Raw genomic sequence first — 15,606 nt, forward strand, 5'->3', positions numbered from 1 at the left:
GTGTGTGTGTGTGTGTGTGTGTGTGTTTCACAGACATCGACATACATGTGTTGATTTATTTTTACACTTTGATTGGTGCAGTATAGTCTCCCATCATGATGGAGTTGGGAGTGATAGGGACCTACACGCACACAGTGCCTGGAGAGCTTCCCCGGCTCCCTTCCCACGCCCTCCCCTTCCCCGTACACGATCCTGACACTGGCGCTGGTATCCTCACATATACATGCCATATGTGTATTTCAAATACACAGGCATTAGAATCAAGTTCATTCCAAGACATAGCAGAAAAGACTGTACTTTAACTTTGCATTACAGTTGTTCCTTGATGTCTGCAGAAAATTAGTTCCAAGATCCCTCTTCCCACACCCGAACTCTCAGAGGCTCAGATGCCTTATATGAAATGAGGTCATGGTTGCATGTAACTTACGCACATCTTATTGTGCGCTGTAAATCGCTTCTAGATTACTTATAATACTCAGTGCAATATAAATGCTATGCAGATAGTTGTTTTGTTTAGGGAATAATGACAAGAAAGAACTGCAGGCATTATTATTATCATTATTATTGTTTTGAGATGGGTCTCACTATGTTGCCCAGGCTTGTCTTCTGAGGTCTTGAGGGCTTAGGTAATCCTCCTCAGCAGGTAATTTTTTTTTTTTTTTTGGTACTGGGGATGGAACCCAGGGGCATTCTACCTTCAAGGTACAGCTCCAGCCCTATTTTATATTCTTTATTTTGAAACAGGGTCTCACTGAGTTGCAGAGGGCCTCACTAAGTAGCTGAGGCTGTGAGTCACGATCCTCCTGTCTCCGCCTCTCGAATGCTGGGATTACAAGCGTGCGTCACCACGCCCGGCTAGCAGGTCATCTCGACTCTGCTCTGTGCTGGTGATTTCGGGGGAAAAACTTGGCTAAATTCATATGAAGTAGAAGGTTGTTCAGATTCAAGGCCTTGAGTGGGATGAAAGCTGCTGGACCAGGAGAGGAGATAACAGGCCCCTTTGCACAGGGGAGGAGTGTTGCTTCTTGGCTTCCCAGGGGCTAAGGGCAGCTTCCTGTGAGCCCCTGATTCTCGCCTTCTGCCTTTGAGAGACACTACTCTAATAAACATCACTTTTTTTGTTTTGGGTAGTTAGAGTCAACAAATAATCTTTAAGACAAAGGACCATGCTTTTATGATTGCTTTCAAAGAGATCTGCCCAATAAAGTTTAGCTGGAGTGTGGATTTCGACTATGAGAAGCAGGCTTTAGTTCCAGAAGAGGAAGGCACACTGAAATGAGATACTATTGGAAAAGGCTCAAGACTACAGCCAGCTCATAGCGCTCGAGAGCTTTGCTGTCCAATCGCAGTGTAATGTGAGCCGCAGGTGCAATTTAAAAGTTTTTTTTTTTTTTTAGCTCACTACATTGAAAAGAGATGAAATTAATGTTAATATATTTTACTTATTATCAGACATCAAAAGTATTATCATTTCAAGTTGAGTGTGGTGACACAGGTCTATAATCTCAGTACTTGGGAGGCTGTGACAGGAGGATTTCAAGTTTGAAGTTCATCTCAGCAACTTAGTGAGATTCTTTTTCAAATAAATAAATAAATAAATAAATAAATAAATAAATAAATAAATAAATAAATAAATAAAAATAGGAGTCGGGCGTGGTGGCGCACGCTTGTAATCCCAGCATTTGGGAGGCTGAGACAGGAGGATCGCAGTTCGCGGACAGCCTCAGCTACTTAGTGAGGCCTTCTGCAACTCAGTGAGGCCCTGTTTCAAAATAAAGAATAATAAACAGGGCTGGGGGTGTGGCCTGGAGGTAGAATGCCCCTGGATTCCATCCCAAGTACCTCAAAACCCCCCAAAACAACAACAACAACAACAACAACAACAACAACAACAACAACAACAAAACATGTCACTTTGGCATGAAGATTATTTGGAGCTGAAGGCAATTGAGAAACAGCAGGTGCTAGAGAAAAGCAGCGGATCTCTTCCCTCTCCCATTCTCCTAAAACCAGGCAGAGACTCCTCTAAACACTAAGCACTAATAAAATCTACAAAACAAACCTTACTGAAATGAGTCTCATCTTCCTTAGTGTCCTCCCTGTTTACCTTCCCAGTTTCCATCCCCAAAGCCTGAGCGCCTTCTCCGTCGACACTCCCTACAGTGTTACTCTTCTTTGCTGAGATGGTACATGAGCCCCAAGTTCCACCTGCCTTTTGAGTTACCTGGCACTGAGCTTCCCCTGAGTGTGTAGTGCTGCCCCTGTTAATAAACTCTGTTTTTTTTTTTTTTTTTTTTTGTGTGATACTGGGGGTGGAAACCAGGGGCTTTTCTACCTCCGGGCTATACTCCCAGACCTATTTTATATTTTATTTGGAAACGGGGTCTCACTAAGTTGCTGAGAGCCTCACTAAGTAGCTGAGGCTGGCTTCGAACCTGTGCGATCCTCCTGTCTCAGCCTCCCAAGCTCTGGGATTACAAGCGTGCGCCACCACGCCCGGCATAAACTGTTTTTCTCTTATTAATCTATCCTTCCTCAGTTTCATTTCCAGGGCTCTAGCTGGAAAATGCAGGAGGGTAGAGGAAAAGTCTTTTATTTTTCTTTCTCTAAATAATACATCTCAATTCAAGTTAGCCCCAGTTCAAGAGCTCAGCAACCATACCCAGCTATGGGACTGGACAGTGCAGATCAGGAACTTTTGTTTATAAAAGGCAAGGAAGCCGGGTGTGGTGGCGCACGCTTGTAATCCCAGTACTTGGGAGGCTGAGACAGGAAGATCGCACAGGTTCGAAGCCAGCCTTAGCTATTTAGTAAGACTTTCAACAATTTAGTGAGACCCTGTTTCCAAATAAAATATAAAATAGGTCTGGGAGTGTAGCCCAGAGGTAGGAGGCCTCTGGGTTCCGTCCCCCATACCACCGATAAATAAATAAACTAAAAATTTAAAAGGCAAAGTAAGTAGGGGTGGATGAGGAGAGGAGCAGGCAGAAGAAGGCTGCTGAGTCCTGGTCTTGCACATCTAATTCTAAGCCATGGCTGTGCTTAAGGATGGTAGAGGCTGAGGGCCAGGGCTGAGGAACAGAGACTGGTCATTCTTTACGATTCCTCCAGTACCCCCCCCCCACTCCCCAACGCTGTTCCAGGCCCTTGTGTTCAGGGTCCAGTAAGATTGAAAACCCTTAGCGTGTGGGGCTAGCAAGGGAGATTTTTTTTTTTTTTATAAATGCCTATCTTTCCCCAGCAAATGTAAAAGGTGGGGACTTAGCAGATAGTAAAGTCGAAGTGGGAAACTTGATAAAGGAGGAATGGGATTGTTTATTTTGGAGAGGGGCTAAGTGTCCACTGGACATCTCACCAGATAGGCCAAAGAGATGGGGTGGCCAGAGAACTCCAGGTTGGACACGATGCGCAGTCCAAGGAGAGGAGGCGGCGCTGAGTGACGGGAGGAGGTGAGAGGCGGTGAAGGGCTGTAAATAGAATCCACCAGAACACTCACACTGTGGCGTGAAGCTTTTGCTTATATGTTTTAGAAAATCTGCTTGCACTAAAAGGCACGAGGCTGGAGCCAGGCATGGTGGTACCTGCCTGTAAAATCCTAGTACATGTGAGGCTCAGACAGGAGGATCCAAGGTGTGAGGCCAGCCTCAGCAACTTAGTGAGACCCTGTTTTAAAAAAGAAAGGCACAGCCGGGCGTGGTGGCACATGCTTGTAATCCCCGCGCTTGGGAGGCGAAGACAGGAGGATCGCGCCGGTTCGAAGCCAGTCGCGCTGGTTCAAGAGACCCTGTTTCCAAATAAAAAACATATAAAAATAGGTCTGGGAGTGTAGCCCGGAGGTAGAAGGGTTTCCAGGAATCCCAGTTCCATCAAAAAAAAAAAAAAGGCACACTGCTGGACAGAAATATGTCCATAGGATCACAGGCATGGAACCGGCTCATCAATAGTAGGTGTTAGAGCATGGGACAATGAGCTGTACCAAGAGCCTATGAAGCTGTAAGGGAGCCTGGACTGTTCAGTGGAAAATGAGGCAGAGTACGAAAGCAGAGGGCCAGGGACTTTCAAACAAGCCCTGGGCGGCCTGCAGCCGTACAGGAGAGAACACCGAAGACTGCCTTTATCGTAAGGATACCTGTTGCTTAGGTTTATTAAGCAAAAGTGAGGATACACATTCAAGGGAGAGCGCCGGCCTGCTTGAGAGCATGAGAGGCTCCGGGGTCTTTGGGATCCTTTCTCGGGGTCCTAGCTGGGGGATGACCAGGGGCGCATGACTGGGGAGGAGGTCTGGACTTTTCACCTCCTGGAATCATGGATGGTGGCTGGTTGGCATCTGACCTTTCCTTCCTACTTAACCAAAGTCCAGATGTGGGCAGTTTTAGGACTGGCTCAGCAGCTTGATGATGTCATCATAGATTTAGGGCTGTTTTACCTCTTTTTTCACTCCCTCAGTCAGCTTGGTTTTTCATTCCTTGGCTTTTTTTTTTTCTTTTTCATTTTTACGAACTAAGGATGGAACCCAGGGGCATCCCACCTCTGAGATACTCCTCCAGCCCTATTTTTTATTCTTTATTTGGAAACAGGGTCTCAGGAAGTTGTGGAGTCCCTCACTAAGTAGCTGAGGCTGGCCGCGAACCTGCAATCCTCCTGTGTCAGCCTCCCAAGTACTGGGATTCCAAGCATGCGCCACCACGCCCAGCATTCCTTGGCTTTTTGCCCTATGATCTCAAGATGGTTGCTGCAGTTCCAACACTGCATCTATTTGATAGTTGGAAGCAGAGGGAAGGCTTTTCTTCTGAGGAGATCCTTTTTTAAAAAAAAAATATATATAGGTGCATTGTAGTCATACATCACAATGGAATACAAGACTTGTGAGGATATACAAGCACACATCATCTAATTAGCCTTTATCCAATCCCCATCCCATTCCTTCCCCATCCCTCGATCCCATGCTTGATTGGTGATTAAACTTTGATATATTTGTTTACGTACATCATGAGTTTTATTTTTTATTTATTTATTTATTTTATTTTTTGTAAGTGGAACATATTGGAAGTGGTGTACATTTAGATTGTGCTTCATGCCCTTCCCCCTCCATTTCCCCTTCCCCCTCCCAATAAAGAGTGTCCAGGTTAACCATGTTATATTTATACTATTACACATATTCGTATGTAGCTCCTCCATTGAACAACCTCAGCTTTCTTCCTCTCCTATCCTTCCATTCAAGCTTTGCTGAGATTTCCTGAGGAGATCCTTTTAATGTGAGTATTAAAAAGCTCCTCAGGAGCCAGGCGTGGTGGCGCATGCTTGTGATCCCAGCGCTTGGGAGGCTGAGACAGGAGGATCTCACAGGTTCGAAGCCAGCCTCAGCGACTGAGTGAGGCTCTCAGCAACTTAGTGAGACCCTGTTTCCAAATAAAGTATAAAATAGGTCTGGGAGTGTAGCCCAGAGGTAGAAAAGCCCCTGGGTTCCACCCTCGGTACCAAATTAAAAAAAAAAAAAAGCTCCTCAGGAAACATCCGTTTGGATGTCACTGAGCTAGGGTGCATGCTGAGAATTGCACCCAGGGAAAACTTGCAGGAGCAAATTTTCAGCTTCTAAGGAAGGAGAGAAACATGAGAAGGGTGCTGACGTCTCTTGGAGAGCATCCACAGTGAATGCCCAGCCCCAAGATAAAGTCTCGTGCTATAGGAGGAAGAGCATGAGATTCCGAGCCAGTAGCCAGCAGCTTGCTGTGGGTCTTGGATCTGCCACTCAACCTCTCTGGGCCTGAGGCCTTATCTTTCGGGTAAGGGGTTGAATTCACTAGATGACCTTTCTACTCTCACATCCCTGGTTACATTAAAACTCCTCGAAGGCGTTGAATGAGCTGTCCAGTGCTAACGTAATCAATCTAGTGAGATCCAGTTGGTGTGAGCAGCTGTGGTTCTTTGCCTTCCTACGCTCAGGGAAAATTTGGATGAGCTATCCTATTCGCAGACCCCGATGGAGGCTTAATACACCAGCAGCCTTGTGTCTTTGGTCCTTGTGTGTCTTTTCTCAGGGAGAAGGACATGCTCAAGATGGAGTTGAAAAGACACCACCAGACTGGCGTGGTGGTGCCTGCTTATAATCTCAGTACTTGGGAGGCTGAGATAGGAGGATCGCAGGTTCAAAGCAGCCTCAGCAACTCAAAAAACAAAGTAGGGCTGGGGGTATAGCTCAGAGGTATAATGTCCCTGGGTTCAATCCCCAGTAACACACACACATACACACACACACACACCATCCATAATAATGTTTGACCAAGTATCTTGGCACTGTGGGCCGCCCAGCCAAGTTGAAACATCAAATTAACCAGTGCATGTTGTGAGGAGTCTGTCTGACCTTTTTCTCCCTTTCCACCTCCAGAGCCCCCAGGACGCCGGCTCTGCACAGCTTTTGGCCTCTTCTGAGGGTTGTCGCTGGGATGTGGCTCAGCCTGGCTGTTGACCACTTCATCTCTTCCCTCTCCTCTTCCTCCGGCAGCCATTCCTGCGGCAGCTGTGCAGCCAGAGAGCCCCCTCAGCCTCAGAACTCTGAAGGTCAGCTCTGTGCCGCAGCCAGCTCCAGGGTGGCTGGAACCAGTGCTTTCCAGAGCCATCCACTGCACAAACGGTGCATTTTCTTGGTGTTAATAGCCATGCTGACAGAATGAGCAGCGGGCTAGCTTGCAAATTCGTTGACAGGCTTGATTTTCATAGCAGACCACGATTTAATAAGAAAAGGAATCTCAGGTGTTAGAACCTCTCTGCCTCCGCTTTTTTGTTATTTATATTTTAATAGCGCAACAGATACTTAAAATCATGTAGGCTCGCTGTCGTGTTCACAGATGACAAAGGTACCCAACTTTGGAATTGCAGGAGACACAAATATATTTAATGTCACTGTGCAGCAAAGGGTTAGCTCAGCAGGCCCCGGTTGCCCAAACCCTGGAGATTCCTAGGAAATGCCCATATTTGAGAGGACTGGCTCTTGGGAGATGACCATTAAGCACTTGGACTTTGGGCTGACGTGAGCACTTGTACATGTCCGAGGCACTGGGCCGCGTGCCATCTGTTTGCTCTCTGGGGAAGGGCATCTGGGGACCGAGTAGCTCAGGTCAGTCACAGTGGTACTGCATGGCTACCTGGCTGACCATCCCCATAAACACTCTGGGCGTGAAGGCTCAGGCGAGGGGCCCTGGAAAACAGTACATGTGCCGTCCCACATTGTGGCAGGATCCTCCTCACGTGATTCCCCTGGGGGAGGGGGATACTGGGAAGCTCAGGGCTGGTTTCTCCTGGATGCTAATCATGTGCCTTTACCCCCTGCAGTCTGCCCTGCACCTGATCACTGTAATCAGCTGTATCCAGGAGTATTCTAGGTTTCCTGAGCCCTGCGAGTCCTCGTAGAGAATCATTAAGTCTAAGCGTGGTCTTGACCGTCAAAGCATCTCAGTGCATGTAAATAGGGCTGGGATCTATCCATAGTTTCAGGCCTGCAGGGGGGCACGTGAAAAGGTATCCCCCTTGGGATAAGAAGAGACCCCCAACACAGTCATTCAGCTGAGGTTCTGTGCTGAGGAGCAGTGGTGGAGAGGTCATTATGGGACTGTCAACAGCAGGAAAACAATAATGAAGGGCCTGGAACCAGATCTTGGAGGGCTCACCTGGTGGAGAACTTTGAAAGTTTCCTACTTGCCCCTCAGAGATCTTACAGGTTTGCTCAACTTCTACCTAAACTCTAAAGCCTTCTGGAGTAGGTTCTCCCTCTACCTCTTAAACCCCATAAGACCTAATAATGTGGAGCCCTGGCGTATGGATGGTCCCCTGCTCAGAGCCCTGCAGCAGATGCGCCCATAACCCAGCTGCCATGGGCTTGGGCTGCAAAGTGGCTCATAGCTGCCCCTAGAATTGCCTGTGGCTGAAGGGGTTCTGCTCCCCTCCCCACCCATAGCCAATGACTGGCTGACCTGAAGGTTCAAACAGCTGTCCTCTTTTCCTCCAGGGGCTCCAGTTCTATGGCATGATTCATGCTCCACGGCTCTCTGTGGGATCAGGCTGAGGCTGGTGTCTTGCCCACACCACGTGCTTGCAGAGCATTCTTCCCTAGGCCCTACCTGCTTCCTGTCTTACCCGCTTCTTTGAGCATCTCTCCCATAAGCCACTTGCCTAAGAATCCCCATCTCAGGGACTGATTTGCAGGACCCCACCCAAGGCAGTGACAGTCAATCAAACAATTATGGTCACTAGCAGAGAGATAGTTATAGTAGTCTCCCCTTATGCATGGGAGGGATGCCTTCTAAGATGCCCCCATGAAGGCCTTAAATGATAGCACCCAACCCTGATTCCAGCACTGAGATGCTTTGATGGTCAATATGATAACCAAGATAGCCACTAAGTGGCTGAAGGGTGGGTGGCACATACAGAGTGGACACAGTGGACAAATTTATATTCCCAGTGGGACAGGGAGGAACTGCCCAAAACGAATGCACTGCTTATTTCTGGCATTTTCCACTTAATATTTTTGGACTGCAGTGGAGCATAACTGAGACCTCAGAAATTGAGACAGGATGCTACTTTCTAGCTGACACTTTGGAGAGAATCTGATAAATGGCTTAACAACCTGTTCATCTTGGCTCAGGTGCATTTCAATAAACAAAATGCCTTTCAGGGAAGTCAAACTGAAAAGCATTTTTAAAACTTTGTTGTGCTATGTTTGTTGATATCGAACGAAGTTAGGGCGAATGCTTTGACACAGGTATTACACAATGGTCAGTTGCAGATGGGTGGACTCTTGGGCTTCTTCAAGCTGTGGCTCAGGTGAGCATTTCTGGGTAGCTGGTTCCCTCAAATCTCATGATATTGGTATTCTTTGATGACTGGAGAGAGGGACCAGAAGGTTTGGAGTTAACTCTCTGATGTGGTTAGAAACCCACAGTATGGGCATCAAGCCTCACCTGTATCACTTCTTGGGTACCAGTCTGGGTGCATTCTCCCATCTCTAACTCCTCAAAACACTGGCCTTCACAGTGCAGGGAGAGGCCAGCAGGCTCCGGTGAACCAACAACTGTCAAGGACAGAAACAGCTAAGAAGAAAATGAATGCCATCATGCGTAATGAATCTGTGTTCCAATAAAACTTTATTTGGCCCATCCTGGTCAAGTTTAATAATGTTTAATAGAGTCTTTTTAAAACATGAGTAGTTATAACAATTTCTCTGTAATAATAATTATATATGAACTCCTGGTCAAGGTCAGCAGCTTGTTCCTTTACCCCCAAAGTAAAGCCACCCTCTGAGGACAAAAATGGCACATGAGGAGAGGTGTACATTTTCTTTTCTTTAATTAAAAAAAACCAGCAAAACCGAACTGCTTCATATTTACATATTTTCCATTTAAAAACTTGTCAGTGTGATTAATTCTGTTTTTAAATATAAGTTTCTAACGTGTTGCAGGTTTCAATGTACAAATCATAGTTTGCTGAATAGATTTAAGGTGCTGTGATGGGGGGGTACACACAGCCCAAGCTCAAGCCCAAGATGGGGAGAATCCTCTCCCTACAGACTGACTAGGCTTCCTGTGGGTAGCTTTGGGGTGTCAGGGGGAGGGCAGGACATGGGCATCGGTGGCAGAAATGGCAGGTGTTGCAGGGACCGGACCGGGGGCTGTACATGTCCCCTCTGCAGATGGCTCGAGTTCTTGAAGCTCAGCTATGAGGTGAGTGGCCGCTCTGAGTCTCTTTCTTTATCATGGGGCGCTCATGCCGACGCAAGACCCCCTGCAGTCGGCACCCCTCCTTCACACTACCCTGCCTTTCTGGGTTTCAATGTGGCTAGCTCTCCAACGATTTCTTTAGGGCTTGCTCTTAGCCACGGCTAAACGAGTTAGCAAAACTCGGGGCAGTCTTAACACAGGATGATGGGTCCTATGTGCACCTCCCCTTCTAAAACGTTGGCTCTGTGGCGGCACCTCGTTGTTCTCCTCCAATGAGCAACTTGTGCCGAGAACATGCGGTCCCGAAGTCGGCTTGGAGAGGAGCTGTGTGTACGTGGGTGGGGAGGTGGGACACTACGGGGTAGACTGGAGGGATTCTTGGAGCTGCTTGCTTCAAACTCACCCGTGTAGGACATCCTCTGGGGGACGGGGGCTGTGTCTTTGCGCATGTCAGGAAAGTGCATAGGGCTGCTGGAAGAGGTGTACACATGGGCCTGGGAGACAGACTGACTTTACCCACAGACCCCAAACTGCTCTGGTCTGAAAGAAAGATTTCAAACCACGCAGGGATGAGGCAAATACAGGGGGGTGGCCGATGAGCACATTTAAGTATTTGGGGAGCCAGAAAAAAATATGCGTGGTGACTAAGGAAAGAACTGGGTGTTTCTGATTTCAGAATACCAGTTACATAGCTCTGAATGAAAACACATTGAACGGGGCAGATGGTAATGGACAGGGAAGAAACATCTCAGACCAAACGTGGTATTATGGACAGACACTGGCCTGGGGGGTCCAGGGGACTAGACTTCAAGACTCACCCTAGCACTGACTAGACCGCTGGCCCTAAGCAAGTCGCTTTGCTTCTTTGGGCCTAAATGTCCGTCCTCAGCTGTGAGTTGAGGCTAGGTGGACGAGATGGCTTCAAAACTAAGTCTGTAAGCTGCTTCTGCACCCTGCTGCTCAGGTCGGGGCTGCAGACTGCTGCTGTCTGAGACGTGTTTCTTCCCTGCGCCCCACCACTTGTACCTGGCAGGCCTCCCCTTTGCTGGGAAAGTGGTCACTCCCAGCCAGGCTCCTGTTCAAACCCTCTCCCAGAGGTTAAAGGCTAGTTATTAAGGCAGTTTAAGAAATGGACATTCCTCTCGCTCCTCGGATCCTTCATGTGCTCTGCTAACCCCAAGGCAGCAGAGAGGGGCGGAAGATGCGGCGGAGAGGGCCCGGAGGTGGCCTCCCCGGGCCAGGCCCGGCTTTCTGCGGGGCCTCCCTCTCCGTCGGCCTAGAGCGCCCCCTTTGGCCTCACCACCTTTCTTTGGAGAAAGCCTCCGTCTGCACGAGGTCGCCAGGGTGCTCGGAGATGCACGCGCCATTGAGGTCGCCCAGTTTATTTTCCGGCAGGTCCTCGGGCTTGGTGCAGAGCTTCAGGGCACGGGAGATGAACACGTCCAGGTCGAATTGGGGGCTGGCGCCCCCGTCGGCCGGGATCTGGCGGCAGGGGGGAGAGGAGGACAGGCGGCGCTCGGGGCCGTCGGGGGGCGGGCTGGCGCGCTCGGGGGCGCCCTGCGTGCTCTTGACCCACTGGGCGATCTCCAGGAAGAGGCTGGCCGGCTCGTCCTCGCGCGCCCCCGCGTCGGGCGCCCCCGCGGCCGTGGGGGGCGCGCCCGCCGCCTGCTTCCAGTGCGACAGGTCCAGGATGAGCTTGGGCTCCGAGTAGTGGTGCGGCTTGCTGTCTCGCCACAGCAGCTTGTCCAGGTAGGACGGCGAGCCCACCTTGTAGTCGCAGGAGCGGCCGTAGTCAGCCTCGAAGGCGCGCTCCATGGACGAGTGCGACTGCTCCAGGAAGCGCTCCGAGCTGCTCTGCGAGTCCTTGCGCGGGTCCACCTGCACGTCCTCCGCCAGCGGCGCCGAGCCCGCGCGCGGGTCGCGCTGCACCTCGCTGGCGTCCTGGCACCGGTCGGGCCGCCAATCCAGGTCCGATGACAGACTCACCGGGTACCTGCAAGGTGCAAAGGGGATGGTGATGGGCATCCTGGAGGGATGGCTTCAGGGGCGGAGTCATGGCCCCAACCCCCGCCTGCCACTCAAATTCTGCTTCCCATTCCTTCCCAGACCCTCCTGCTTCAGCGTCCCCCACCCATGGAGGTGGGAGGGGGCCGTGCAACTGAAAATGAGCCCGGAGGCCGGCATGGTGGTGGCGGAAGCCCTGTAGTCCCACTACTTGAGAGGCTGAGACAGGAGGATCTCAGGATGGAGGACAGCAATGTACGGAGACTCTCAGGAACCTAGTGAGAAATTGTTAAAAACAATAATAATACGGGGGTTGGGGGTAGCTTGGAGGTATGCCCAGCAAAACACACACACACACACGGCACAGTGAGGGGCCCTGGTTGTTCAGCTTAATCCTGGTTTTTTTTTTGCGGGTCTGGGGATGGAACTCAGGGGCATTTGACCTCCAAGCTACATCCCCTGCCCTATTTTTTATTCTTTATTTTGAAACCTGGTCTCACTGAGTTGCGGAGGGCAACTCACTAGCTGAGGCTGTCCGGGAACCACGATTCTATGGTCTCAGCCTCCGGAATGCTGGGATTACAAGTGTGCACCATCACGCCCGGCTCTGTGTTCTTTTCTATTCACTCAAAGCCCAGCAAAATATTCCTTGAGCCCCAACTCTGGGAGGCATTAGGGAATATGGCTAAGAACAAAACAGCCCCTGTCCTCAGGGCACTGTCCAAGGGCACTCATCTATGTAATGCTCTACAAGCTTTTTTTTTTTTTTTTTTTGTGGTACTAGGGGTGAAACCTAGAGGCTTTTCTACCCTGGGCTATCCTCCCAGACCTATTTTATACTTTATTTGGAAACAGGGTCTCACTAAGTTGCTGAGAGCCACACTAAGTAGCTGAAGCTGGCTTCGAATCTGTGCGATCCTCCTGTTTCACCCTCCCAAGTGCTGGGATTACAAGCGTGCGCCACTACCCCCGGCTCATCCTTAGCCTTTTTTTAACATTTTGTTTTGAGACAGGAATCTCACTAAGTTACCCAAGCTGGCCTCGAACTTGAAATCCTCCTGCCTTAGCCTTTCGAGTAGCTGGCATTGCAGGTGCACCTGGCTGCAAGAAATTTTTTTTTTCTAGCTTTTTTTTTTTCTTTTCAGTACTGGGGATGGAACCCAGGGGCATTCTACCTCTGAGTTACACCCCTTGAGTTCATCTTGAAACAGGTCTCACTGAGTTGCAAAAGGCCTCGCTAAGTAGCTGAGGCTGTCCTCGAACTGCGATCCTCCTGTCTCAGTCTCGCAAGTGCTGGGATTACAAGCGTGCGCCACCACACCTGGCTTTTCCACGCTTTGATGCTCGCAGGAATCACCCAGGTATCTTGTACACACGCAACTGCTGGAATAGGTCTGAGGCGAGCCTGGGACATTTCTACCAGGCGCCCAGATGCTGCTGCTCCCTGGACCACACTTTGAGTAGCAAGGACATTATGAATTCTTTCTCAGTCCTTGCTCTGGTTAGAATCACATGGGAGAATGAAAAATTAAGTACCAGGCCTGCCACACTGTCCCCTTTCCCAGTTGTGGTTCAGTAGGTCTAGTGTGGGGGGGTCCTGCTTCAGCATGCTTGTAAGACCTCCCCCGGGGGGTTCTAAAGCACAGGGCTGAGGACCTCTGCCCTTCTGGGCCTGGACAGGTGTCCTGCAGCACCCTGCATTGATGTAGCGCAGGTGGGGCCTACAGAAAGATCTCAGGCACTATGGGTAGTGTCAGAGATCTTGGGAACTCTGCTCTCAGCCAACTCAACTTCCCTGCAGCCACGGAGAGTGAAGTCAGACAGCCAAGAGCAAATGAAGGGCAGATGTGCAAGCAGGCGGGGGCAGCTCTGGCCGAGCCCTGCCCCCTGTGCCAGGTGCTCTGTGCAGAGCCAGGGTGGGCGGGGGAGGCAGGGGGCACAGAGGAGGCAGCAGCCGCTGGCCATCTGCTTCCTGAGCAGGCGGCCTGGTGCTTTAGCTCACACCATTCAGGACAATTAGACCAGCCAAGGACAGGCGGGCGGCTGTGCAAAGGGCGGGCTGGGCAGCTGCAGTCCATGGGGAGCGTGGTTAGAGAGGCCTGGGAGGGCCTCAGTACTGCCCACCTCCTGATGGTGCTGTTTGGGCAGGACGAGCTCCTGGACCTCAGCAGGCTTCTTCCCTTGAGTGGCCGGGAAATGACAGAGCTTTCTGGCAGGAAGTGTGCGAACCTTCAGCTGCTATGTGGCAAGTGCCCACCCACATTATCTATAGTCTTCACAGCAAGCCTGCAGACTCAGCATCATCACCGTAGCTATATAAGTGAGACCACCAGCATCCAAGAGGAGGAGCAGCGCCATAGCAACAGGGCCTGGAGGGAGGCACCTGTCATGTTATCCTCGCTCTTCACGCAGATGGAGAAGTCTGGGGGCAGAGGTGTGCCCGGGTTAGTGTTGGGCAGAGTGAATGAACAGCGATCAAAGGAAGCCTGTTACAGCTTCCCTGGCCCCCATCCAAGGCCACAGGCACCAGGAGTGTAGGCGAAACTCGATAAGCCAACGCTCTGTGCCCCCAGATTCTGTGGATCAGAGGGGGAGCGGCTGCAGGGATCACTACTCAGGGCAGGCCCAGCATGGGGGTGGCAGAAGAGAGAGTCTTCATTTATCTCTATTTGCTGGCAACACTTGAAAACAACGATCGACAACAACAACACACCAGCAAAGCTATCCCAAAATAGCAACGTTGCCCTGGCCCTCCCCCGGCGCCTCCGTAATCTGAAAGCCATCATCTGTCAAATGACTAAAATGGAGGACTTGCTCATCTGTCACTTACATAACTAGCTGTCACATTCCCATGGCAGCGGGGCTCCCAGTGAGGCCCCCTCAGAAGTCGTAGCCGCTCAGCCCTTCATTGCTGTTTCTAAACTGAGCAGCTCCGGGCACAGCCTCCAGTGAGCAGATGGTGATGCCCAAACATGTAGCTGCCTGAACTAAGAACGTTAGGACAGGAAAGGATCTAGGAGATCCTTCTGTGCCCCGGCAGAAATTGTTCAAAAATGTATCTCCTAAGCCAGGCACGGTGGCGCACACTTGTAATCCCAGTACTTGGGAGGCTGAGACAGGAGGCTCGCAGTTCGCAGCCAACCCCAGCTACTTAGTGAGGCCCTCTGAAACTTAGTGAGACCCTGTTTCAAAACAAAGAATAAAAATTCAGGCCAGGGAGTATAGCTCGGAGGTAAAATGCCCCTGGGTTCAATTCCCAGGGCCCTTCCAAAAAAAAAAAAAATTAAATATATATATATATCTTCTACCCAACACCAATGCATTGGTAGTAGTTTTAGGGGACACTTGTCAAGGATCCTGAGGCCAAGCCCAGTTTCGCAGGAAAGAGGTCTACGATTGCTTCACGGTACCTGGTGTGGATGCAGCTTAGGGAGGGCCCGACACGCATTAGCTGTGTGATAGGATGCCAATCTCCTAGCCTGTATGAACCATAGCTTCCTTGTGGGCGAAGATGATAATACCCCAGCCTGTCTTAATGGCACTCTCAGGAGAGACAATGATGCGTAAGTGAGAGTGTGTCTTCATGGGAAGTCCTCCATTGTTTTCTCGCCTTGGATTGCGGTTGGCTTCTCAAGGGCAAACTCCCAGCCCACTGGAGGGGAGACCCTACGGTGGGTATCGCTGGATGCCTGGCCACGGTATGTACTGAGCCTCGTGTTCAGTAGACTCGGTACCGAGGAGCACTGGGGGTGGCTGTTACACACAGGCAGGCCCCTGATCCGTGCGTGCAACACACACTTGGTCATTTGCTGGGAGCATCTGGGGCCCCGGGAAAGGCAGGGCGCTAAGCTTGGGAAGGCACCCAATGGATGACTCAACCTGGGAGACAGAG

General features: G+C 50.3%; 1 protein-coding gene across 2 annotated transcripts in view; it reads right to left on the reverse strand.

Moving 5' to 3' along the window:
- Window positions 1-11,006: 11,006 nt before the first annotated feature.
- MAPK4 (mitogen-activated protein kinase 4) overlaps window positions 11,007-15,606 on the reverse strand; it is a gene marked incomplete at both ends in the record, with an annotated part of 61,822 nt that continues 57,222 nt past the window's right edge. Inside the window, one exon of one of the 2 annotated variants that reach the window (XM_080714486.1) lies at window positions 11,007-11,703. In XM_080714486.1, coding sequence (XP_080570612.1) covers window positions 11,007-11,703 — 697 coding nt within the window. Of the gene's footprint in view, window positions 11,737-15,606 lie in introns of both variants that reach the window. The other variant, XM_080714485.1, reaches the window with a different exon arrangement.

The sequence above is a fragment of the Muscardinus avellanarius genome (assembly GCF_963383645.1).
Source record: "Muscardinus avellanarius genome assembly, chromosome: 17".
NCBI classification, from domain to species: Eukaryota; Metazoa; Chordata; class Mammalia; order Rodentia; family Gliridae; genus Muscardinus; species Muscardinus avellanarius.